General features: G+C 39.3%; 1 protein-coding gene across 1 annotated transcript in view; it reads right to left on the bottom strand.

The window, feature by feature from the left end:
* Positions 1–11,553, bottom strand: part of kiaa1549lb (KIAA1549-like b) — a 62,212-nt gene that overhangs the window by 10,294 nt on the left and 40,365 nt on the right. Inside the window, exons 9-15 of the mRNA XM_088992660.1 lie at positions 10,615–10,766; positions 9,442–9,613; positions 8,059–8,222; positions 7,025–7,060; positions 3,385–3,575; positions 1,780–1,910; positions 1,018–1,138 (exon numbers count right to left, since the gene is read on the bottom strand). Coding sequence (XP_088848786.1) covers positions 1,018–1,138; positions 1,780–1,910; positions 3,385–3,575; positions 7,025–7,060; positions 8,059–8,222; positions 9,442–9,613; positions 10,615–10,766 — 967 coding nt within the window. The remainder of the gene's footprint in view (positions 1–1,017; positions 1,139–1,779; positions 1,911–3,384; positions 3,576–7,024; positions 7,061–8,058; positions 8,223–9,441; positions 9,614–10,614; positions 10,767–11,553) is intronic.

The raw sequence follows: 11,553 nt of genomic DNA on the forward strand, positions 1-11,553 counted from the left end.
AATTATGACTTATGATACTAAACTAACTAACTTGAATAAGACCTGATGGGGGATGACCAAAGTTGGTGAAAAAACTCTATAAACATAATTAATGGTATTTGTATGATAATGTAAATATAAAAATAAATATTTCATGTTCCTCTATTTTAATTTCCCTTGGCTGGGATCCCTGTACTATAGTACGTACATGGGCACTCGGGATACAGACCTCCATCTAGGCTTAAAAAATTTAATGCCTATGAACACATATGCTGAAAGCATTCTTAAAGTGACAGCTAACTGAATTTTCCTTCCATTTAACAAAATGCAACTGGACGTTGACGAAGAATTTAGCATTTCGACAGTCCACATGCTAAAAACATGCAAGTCAGAGGAATTCAAAACACTACGTTGTAGGCGAGAAGGTGTCTGTGAATGTTTTATTTTGAAATCAAATTAGGCCCTAACTTAGTTGTCTGTGTAGGCTCTCAGTCGTACAGGAGTGGTCCATCGATGAGAAGGTTTCTTCAGCCGTCATCTGTACAAATTTGAAGGTTTAGGACGTTTCGCCTCCTATCCAAGAGGCTTCGTCAGCGAACTAAAGTCTGACTGGTCGTATCGGCCCTATTTATATATCCCTAATGTCCAGACATGGTGGCGCCGGACACAGCTATGATAGGTAAACTTAGTTGTGAAAGGCTGCAAGTCACAACGGAATTACATCTGGAGTTAAGCATATCCACGTTCTTTTGACTCTGTATATATTTCTATTTGTGTACAATATTGAAATCCAAATGCAGATCAATTCAAATAATTCAGATGCACATTTGCATATATCGCAGTTCATTCTTTACCAAACAGATTGCTGCAGAGCACTTATCAAGAGAGATGGGCGATGGAGTACAAATACTCATCAAAACATAACCACCGAAGCAAATTTAATAAAAAAACGTGTTCACAATAGGAAATCAATCAAAACATATTAAAAGGCACAAACAACATGTCACCCAATGAGTTTGTGTGTATGTGAATAAATGTACCTCTCCGTTGAGCATGGCTGAGTCACGGTCAGAAGAAACATGTTGCGAGTAGTTAAGCTGAGCTGTCATGGGCTTGATTGAAATGAGTTGCAGGGAACCAGAGGATGTATCATATGGATCTGAAGAAGAGAGACTACATTCATTCTCAACGCAATTCCAAATAACTCCTCCGTATTTTGTGAATCACAGACAACATTGAAACAGTGCGTGGCTTGAAAGCTAAATTCCTGACCTTGCCTCGGATAGACAAGCAATTGAAGCAAAATAGAGTGCACTTGGCGGCAACCAACAGATGTGTTTTTGATTCAGTCTCAACAAGTCGGCTGTTTGAATCAGGAGACTATTTCCCAAGCTTTATTTCGCCAAGGCGCCTTTTCATTCGAAAAAAAAAATCTCACTGCAAGTCACCAATCGAAAAGTGACACACTGAAATAACTCACGAAGTGATGTATGAGATCTGTGCCTGTTTCTATATGATTGCTCATCGTGAAGGGGCTTGTTTCACAGCATCCACAGGTGACACGATAAATATTATTCATGGGTGTTTTTTTATGCAATGTCAATCTCTGCATATAACTCGGTGAAAACATTTCTGTTTTCACATATGCAAGGAGGAAACAATTTTTCATGTAATCGTACAAACAAGCATGTGATTGTCATACGAATACATGACCTTGTTGTAAGAAGCATGAATGATTTTGTAATCACCCCCCCCCCCCCCACCAGCCCTCTCTTCCCCCGACATGCATGTGACGCTCACCGTCTCTCTTACGCGTCTCCTCCTTTATCGTTTTCTGCTGCGCTGTGACTTTCGGCGCCGCCAAGCCTCGGATGGAATTCCGCAGCTCTGATTCGCTGTTGATGACGGAACCGTCCTCACTCAACAACTTGCTGCAAGTAACCATAGCAACAGGAGAGGCGGTGAGCTCTCCCCAAAATCAAGCTCACAGTCAGATTTTGTCACCCTCCCTTTGAAACAGTCTCATCTTTCGAAACATATTCAATTATGGTGGCAATTGTTTATTATCAGAATAGACTTGCGTAACACTACGTTCTTCCTTGTTTCAAGCAATAGCAGTCCAAAACCGTACAGTTGCTGATCAACAAACAAAATTCAACATACATGTGCATGCATAGATGTGTCCACTACATTTAAAATGATAAAATAACGATCGATTATTTTCCCCATAATGAGACAAACACTGGGTCTATTCACTTCATGTTAAAGGGGTCTTTAAAATTCTGCAATGAGGCTGGAATTAGAGCCGCGCCGACAGTGACATCAAAGCACCGCAGTCCATCCCTTACTTGTCTGCTAAGAATGATAACGGCACAGAGAGAGAGACAGAGGAACAGAGGATGCCCTCTCTGCTCCCGTTGAGTCGACGCAGCACGGCCTCAACAAAGACGTGCACTGTGTGATAACTAATAGCGACGTAGAGAATACATTTACATTGGCTGCGTGAGAGGGAAAAGTTCGGTGAACAGATATGTGGAATCGTGACTAATGGGATGAAAGGAATGGCAGGATGAAAAATCTTTAGGGACGAGGAAGCTTAGTGGAGATAACGGTGACTTTAGTTGGCATTGGAGATGAACTACATTATGTAAGTATATGAAATGATTGGTCAAAATGAGGCCTTCTGAACTGCACTCATGATATTACATATTTCCTTAAAATCACCTTTTCATGATTCAGTTACATCCGGCCTGCACTATTCAGTTACACAAAATAAAATGTGTGAGTTCTTATGTTAGACGTATTCCCACTATTAAACGTGAAAAAGTGAGGTGTTCACAACGACAGTAATTCGCGGTCAATGGGGAACAGGACCACCCGCTATAGGCGAAAATCCGTGAAGTAAAGTTATGTATATAATAATAACACAGAGGGTACTGGGCGGGGCTGAGAAGACAATGCACATGGCTGTAAACTATGAGATATTGAGCTGTCATTGGGTGATGTCAGCGCTGGGAACCAATAAAACGACAGTCATGTATAAAATCTCTGTCATTCAGCATTTTGATTAATTCTGAATGTTTTTTTTTTCCTGAAAAAAAATATGCAGTGCACTGAACCCGCGATAAGTAAACCGCGAAGTAGCGAGGGTCATTGTATATTATTAGATAATGGCCCAACTAGAGGTCACACTATTTATGCAAACATGCTTTTAACGAACAACACTTATTTGCCAACAAATGAGCAAAATTGTCAATTTGACCCGGCAACAAGCATCACTCTCTGCACACGTTTGTGGATGATTCTACATGATGGCAATAAATAGCGGGGCATGCGTTGACTCCTCAGAGTGAGCAGGGCATGTTTCCATTTTGAAAGAAGGCCATTTGCCCATGGTGAAAATACCTTTTATATTTCTCACTGGTGAGGTTTATCTTGTTGACTGTGCCATCGGATTTAATGGTCTTCTCCAGCAAAAGTGGTGCATCGCGAATTTTTAGGGACAACATCAAAGTATCTTGACCAGCAGGTAGGGTCTCCTCATCGCCTCCCTGTTGCCCCAGATGCTGCTTCGCATAGTCAAAACCTTGAACTGGCTGGGGAGTGGGGGGTTTGCAAGAAGAAAAAAAATCAAGATGACATTGTAAATGGATTTTACTTTGAAATCTTTGCATCAAAAGCATTTTCCTCATCTTATTTACAATATTGGCGGTGACATTTCTCATGTACTTTTAGGACAATATAAACACTGATGTTTGCAGTTTGCAGGCCTTTTCACATGTTGTTATATATTATAACAGTCAAAAAGGAAAATTTGTAACAACACAGACCAGTTCTCATACATGTTAAGTCTCATGAATTGGTCGGGAGACTCCCGACTGACCACAATACTCACAATAATTTGTAAGGTGAAACAAAAGAAAATGTAAAAAACAAAATACATTTTTATACTAATTGAAAGTATAAATAAACAATGAAAGCAATTTTGTGTTTTATTTACTTCTAATTAACACTTTTGTAATGGTCATATTATTTTAACACGCACCAGAGTCGCGAGTACAAAAATCTCCCAATTTGTGATTTCTGAAACTTAACCTGTATGAGTTATGTCATTAGCGTGTACATTTATTAGCATCAGTTTTGTTGCGAATAGTTTTGTCTTTCTTGGTTACAAATGCGTATCTAAACTGGTCAACAAGTAGAGTTTCGAATATTTGGCTGGCAAAGTGAAATTTCAAGACAGACCTAAAATTCTCTCAACATTTATAATTGAACCTATTTAAAAAAAAATAACCTGTGAATGCACCCGTTCAAACGTTTCAGTCCTTTTATACCAATGTGTTCTCAAACAAAGAGCTGAAGAGAGTTTGAGTAATTAAATCGACAAATATATTTTTGCATTCAGTTAGCATTACTGTTTCAACAGTCCTGTGCATCACGTTGTTCACATTTAGACGTCATGAAACCAAAACTAAACCCAACAACTGGACACTTCCACGGCACTGCGAGGCTTCTAGTAAGTTGTAACAGAAGTACAGACAGATGAGCAACATCGGTACAAAAGGTTTGGTCCATTAATTTTAGCTTGTTGTGATTAATTCCGTCTGTGTTGACTTATATTGTAGTACGTCTCTGTAGGCTCTCCGTCGCATAGGAGTGGTCCATCGAGGAAAATATTTCATCTGTACTTCTATGAGGTGAAATCAGAGCCAGGGATTGAACAATATAAGTACAGTGATACATCAGGTCACAAACTTAATTGGTTCCCAGAAAGTGTGTGCAAGGCGAAAAGTTCGTCTGCCGAACATTTATTTCCCATAAGAAACAATTAAAAATGAAAATAATCCGTTCCCAGGTCCCCAAAAAACATAATTTTCTACTAAATAAGCCCTAAAACTACACAAAATATACCTTATTTTATGTATAATAAATGTACTATTGTATCGTAATTAAATGAATAAACTGTACTATATAATAAAATTGTTTTATTTACCTTTGTGATGGTCGTTGTCAATGGTTGGTAGCAATGGTCGACTTAGCGTAATAGTACTGGGACAGCTAAGTCGCACAAACGCACACCTTGTTCGTGTTTTTCGCTGATCTCCTTCTTCTCGACCGTAATTTTCTTTTGTGTCCTCTTCGGCTTAACACTCGATAACAAACCACATCTGCACTGAAAGAAAGATGGTAACAAAAACTACTCTGCCAGCCACCGTGGTGCTGTGTGGTTTGGTTTGTCCGCCGAAAACTAGTTTGTCTGCCAAGATTATACTCTCGTGAATATAATGTTCGTAAGGCGAAACATTCGTGAGCTCAAGCGTTCGTAAGCTGAGGTATCACTGTAATCAAATTGGCTTCAGGGAGTGGTCCACTGCTGCCCCAACCTTAGAGCAGGGACCTATCGAAGCAGGGGTCCGGCACAGGGACCTATAAAAGCAGAGGTCTGGCACGGCCACCTCTGTCCAATAGGAATATAGGGCCAGGGTTACCAGCACAACTTTAATTAGCAGATGAAGCTCTTCAGATGAGGAGCAAAATGTCTGAGACCTTCAAGAAGTGCAGATGATGGATGAAGAAACATTTTCCTCAATTATATCGTAGTAGTTCAATGCATTATAGAGGAATAAATGAGTTTAAAAAATTATGTGACTGTAAAGTGTCCTTGAGAGTTTTGAAAGGGGCTTATAAATGAAATGTATTATTATACAGTAAAGTCTCGTTATATCGATATTCAAGGGAGTCCGAAAAAATATCGATATAACCGAGACTATCGATATATCCGACCCTGTTTGCATATAATTTTCTCCGTGCGTGCATAGAAATAGTATCGATATAACCGGGACTATCGATATATCCGATATCGATATAACGAGACTTTACTGTATTTACAATAAACAAAATGTATATAATGTTGTAAAGGTATTTACAAGAATACCATGAAGTATGGTGTCCAAAATAAGCTGTCAATAAAGGTTACTTGTGTTTTTAGAGAAATTAAGTGGGGGCTAGGGGGGGGGCTGCTGTTTACCTCACTGCTGTGCCTTCAACTGGTAAAGATAAATTGATTTAACGAAAGCCCTTTTCATCTTCTTCCAACGTCATGCCCTATAAACACTCACAGTGGGTGATGATTAAGTGAGATTAGCAAATTTTCATAAAAATATAATGATGGAGTTAAACATTAAAATACACAAGGGAGCACGGAGGAGCAATGATTTACTGTTGGTATAGAGAAAGTATAGTCGTCCCATGCACGCATCCCCCCCACACACACACGCACACACACACGTGCATGCAGACATGCGCTCAAAGTGAAAAATGCATGCTTCAAATGCTTCTTCTGTTGCAAAATCAATGTGACACTTGACTGAACCAGCTCTCTCTTTGTATTAATCCACACCCTCATAGAGGCTATCGGAATCACTGAATATTGAGCCACATTGAGTTCACTTGAAATAAATGACTTGCGCAATAACATATGCATTGACCACATCTGTCAAAGTAAAACAATCAGCGTTTTTTTTTACTCCAAGGAAAATCACTAAGTGGGTGTTTTTACATGTGAGGATCGCGGACGGTTCAATTGTTCACTGTAATAACCGTGGATTACAGAAAGCTGTGTACCATTTTTATTAGTGTCAATAAAGCAGCAAAAAGTGCTGAGGGTGTCAATTTTTGTTTTCATTCATCTAAACCGATTCATTTGGGTAAAGAGAAGCAAGGCTCAGCAAAAATGACAGTAGGTGGGAGATGTTCAGAGGAGTTTGAGTGCGGTATATCGAAACCATGCCTCTTTGCATTCTTAGAAGTTCACACACTTGTGCTTCATAAACACTGTGTAAAAGCCGGCTGGATCTGTCACGTAACATCTGGAAACTGCTTGAGGCCAATTGTCTTTCATCCGAGAGAATCTCGTAAAAAGTGTAAGAGCTCCAAAGGGATGCAGTATTGGTAGTTTTCATTGACACGGCACAAAATACAGCAGTCAAGATGAAGCAGTTCAAAGCTCTCTTTTGACACCATGGAATGAGAGAAATCAATGTACCTGATGATAGTAGTTGACGTCCCTCCGGTACGCAATCTGAAAGTGAAGTGAAGTGTTTAAACAGTAACATAGTAGAGGCAACTTATTTTAATTTACCAAAACTACAGTCTAAGGCGCACCGGAGTATAAGGCGCACCCCCAATGAATGATGTATTTTCAAACATTTTCCATATAGTATAAGGCACACCGGACTATAAGGCACACCTTGAATGAATGAAACAAGATTTTTGAAATATAGTATAGAAATATATACAAGTTTTCCAAATAAAAGGCACAGCACATTATAAGGTGCTACAGTTCTTTCTATTTCATCCACAGGTGGAAATGAAGTCGGTGGCTGCTGAGAGTAGTTGTGAGACTTGCTGTGGCTCAATATCACTTCACATATAGGACGCACCTGCATATAAGGCGCAGGGCCATTTTTTGATGAAAATGAAGGCTTTTGGGTGCGCCTTATACACCAGAAAATATGGTAAATAAAAGTGGAATGATTGATTGGATGGGATAATAGATGATATTATGAATTTAAAAGATATATCAATTCTGTGATGAATCCGTGTTTGATGTTTTAATTATCCTTTTTTTCCCTTATCATCTCATATCTATTTTCGTGATCTCATAAAGCATTTTTTTCAACACATACATTTTCTATTCCACTTGGCATTTCTCGTCTGACTTTGCGTGAAATGCTGACTCGTTGCCACTCAATCACCTAGCACATACAGACAATTATTCATACTCACATACATCTGAACCCATGCCGCACTGATGTCAAATATTTTTTTTCGTATAATATTACTTGGCTGTTTAATATGACACGTTTAGGATGACACGTGATCAAGATTGCATTGGATGGAGAAGGAAAAAATATACAAAGAAACACAGAATTTAATATAATTGTAAAATTTCAACGACAATATTGCAGCAGCAATTGGTTCTTATAATTATTCAAGTAAGATTCATTTCATAGGGTGTTTGAATGGATGGTTGATATGCATGGATACTATTCAATTTATGGATTTATACACAATTACCTTTGCTCGTGGATTGAGGTTTCCAATTGCATCCGCTTTGTATTCCTTTTTGTTTCTTCTGCATAGCACAGCTGTGGTGATGAGAATGATGAATGCTACAACAGCGATGGGAGCCAACACCGCAGCAATGATCCAAAGGTTATTTGGAGGGTTCTTGACCACAGCTGAGGAATGTAAAACATTACCATTGCCCTCATCAATTTATTGCAACAATCATGTTTTTTTAATGAGGCGGACATTATTTTTTTTAATGAATGGTTCAACATTATCCATTTTAATGTTAAATCATGATTCATGCATAGTTATATGAATTAAGGGATTCAATCACCTACTGGCCATAACATTGTTAACTCATTCACTGCCAGACCTTTTGCAATAATGTGTCCAGTGCCAGGGTTTTTGTCATTTTCACTCAAATTCCAGGACGCACTACAGAAACATTCAATGCAGCCTAAGAAACCTTAGACTCTCTTGTTTCATCAGAACAAAAGAGATAATTCCTAAATTATATGGGTCTAGAGTTATATGAGCTTGAAATGAGGGCAGCAGTCCAAAATACAATGCAATACATAGATATTGGTTTATATAGCTCTTCAACAAAAGCTGAAGCTGGAACAAAGCACTAACATGGAAAAAAGATCAATGCTGCCCCCCACGTGTTATCGGCACCCCTGCAAGAAAAACAAACCTGAACAAATTTGGGAATGGCGGTCTACGTCATATTTTCAATTTCTGAACAAATTTGGGAGTGGCAGTGAATAAATTAAAAAATTGAAAAAGGCACGGTCGTAAACTGACAATGGGTGCCTATGGCATTCAAGGAACTATTTTGAAGTGAGTTGAGGAGCTTCAATGAGAAAAAAAACTTGCTGCTATCTTGTGGCATCTTTATGAAATACAGTATAGCACTTTTTGATACTACCTCCAAAATGCAAAATGTGAGGTTTCACCCTCGAAACAGTCGCATATTCAATGTCACATTCAAAATTATACGGTTTGGTACAACACACAAGTGGGCCGAACGAATTATGTGCTAGATCAATGCAGAATAGGCACAGGCTAAATTAGCCTCCTAAAACATGCAGATGTGGCCATTACACCCACACTAAAATACTCTACATTTACCTCAACCTAATGTCGAGTCTATTTTTGGCACCAATCTACTGTATGAGAGAATGCTATCAGCTCTCAAGTGTCTTGACTGACTCCCTGTTCTTCTGTTCACCAAGCTCTGCAGCGTGTGCCAACAATGTCTGTCCGGCAGCGATTTCAGAGAGATTATAGAACACAAAGCTTTCCCAAGTTCTTCTTTCTAAACCCTCGTATATGGTTTGAGGTTGTCAACGTACACTTGTCAAACACTAAAATGCTGCTGCTGCTTACGTTCTGCTTGCAGTTGAACAAAGTAGCCCAGGGTGAGCGCCATGGTCTGAGAATCCACCGTGTTCAGCACCTTGGCAGCTGACACTCCCGTGAGAGGAATGCCATTGTGCTGCACATAGTAGGTCATCTCTGCTGGATTCTTTACTCCCGGCATTCTTTTGAGACTCACCATCTGACCAGATGAAACAGTAGAACATCAAAATGATGTCATGTGCTGCTGGTATTACACTTGAGGGGAACGAGTAGGGGAAGCAATAGAATTGTTTTAACTGAACGGTACTGATTTGGCTCAGCTCGACACTAATCGGTTTATAGCAGTCATTTTTTGCACGACTAAATGCTACTTTGGAGGGAAATGGGATTTAAAAAAACTGTGCTGAATCCATCAATCTGAGGCATGCAAAGACCTAGGAATGAGGATTCACTGAATGTCTGAGTGAAGATTGAGGACACCAAAACATATAGAGCTCGTAACGTGTAACTGGAGTGTACAGAGTGATGACAAAACCGTAAATTGAAGGCTACAATGTGTTTGTTTTTCTCATTGTTAGCTGTGAATCATCATGTATTACAATGACCCAACCAATAGTGTTGTGACACTCACTGTTGCAACACTCAAGACCAATCATGGTCTCGAGACTGGTCTTAAAAGCACATTTTGAAGGTCTTGGTTCTGTCTCAGACTTCACTGCCAAAAAGTCTTTGTTTTTGTCTCAAATAGTGTGGTGTTGAGCACAACACTATTGACGAACGAGCAAACAGCAATAGTGTAAATCTTTCTATAGATATCACCCCGGCACAAAACTCTGGCTGACCACTTTGCAGGAATACTGCGAATAAAAAAGCAACACTAGCACTAGATCATAGAGCCATGAAATAACCGAGTGGATACCAAGGAAATTGCAGGTGTCCTTGTAAACAAACATGCTTCTGAACTCTGGGATAAAGATTTAGTACCCACACAAGGAGAGGGAGAACGTGCAAAGTTTAGACAGTTGGGTCCAAACTTAGATCTGAAACATCCCAATCTGAACCTGACTACTGTGAGGCAAACATTCTCACTGCATGCTATAAATTCATGTGGGGCACTCAATCGCATCTATTATACATGATTCTTTCTTTCAGTGCAACTGAGAGCCGATAACTCCCATGGACGACTATCTCTTATCATACCTGGACAGTGTAACCGCTAACAGCGGTGGCTCGTTTGAAGCGTGTGCCCTGCTGGCCTGCCAAAACAAACAACTCGGCCAGGCGTTGTTCCATCAGACTGGCAAAGCTTTGGTACAGTTCAGCCAGGCTGGAGTTTTCCACATCCTGGATTACTGACAACAGAGGAAAGAGCCCCAGCATGTTCAAAATATGTTAGACACCCGGGGCTGAAATGAGGCACATGAACAGAATGTGACTTCAAAAGTTGGGTATTGACATAATTTTCATTTTATAACCAGCAAGTGAGCCCTAATATTTCTTACCTCCACTTATTCATGTGTCTAATTTAATTTTATTTCATTTTATTGAGGGTCACAAGGCCATACCTGTAAACCTTGGCTGACAACTGCCCTTATCAATTGTTACAATTCCTGTATAAAAGTTGTAGCACACTGTCCATTATTTGAAACAAAAAAACACTAACACAAGCGGAACTGCAGACAGCTTACCGCGCATGTGCCCGTGATGCTTTTATACAACCGACCGTACGCAGGGCTAAAAAAAAATATACGATTGATGATTACTTTTGCTGGTTTGCCGTGGCAATCGTAGCGATCCATGGCAACATTGTCGTTGGCTAACATCAGTTGAGAAAAACTGGATTTTGAGATCGGTTCACGATTATGTTTTCCCTTTAAAAGTTGTAATAATTCATACATATTTGAAATGATAAACAAAAAGAAAGCAGGGGGGAAACGTATAGGTATGAAAGACAGGTATGCAAGACCAGTATTTTTTTGAATTCATTTTAGTTCATTTTTTGAGAAGGTTCATTGGTTGTTACTTTTTACAGATATGCTTTGTCTAAATTCACTTTTATTAGTTTTATTATTTCATGTAGTTTTATAAATATGTGGTGTATTTGTAGAGTTAAAGGGGAAAAATGTCACTGTGTATTGT

The sequence above is a fragment of the Hippocampus bargibanti genome, linkage group LG03 (genome assembly GCF_051943395.1).
Source record: "Hippocampus bargibanti isolate YZ-2025 linkage group LG03, ASM5194339v1, whole genome shotgun sequence".
NCBI lineage: Eukaryota > Metazoa > Chordata > Actinopteri > Syngnathiformes > Syngnathidae > Hippocampus > Hippocampus bargibanti.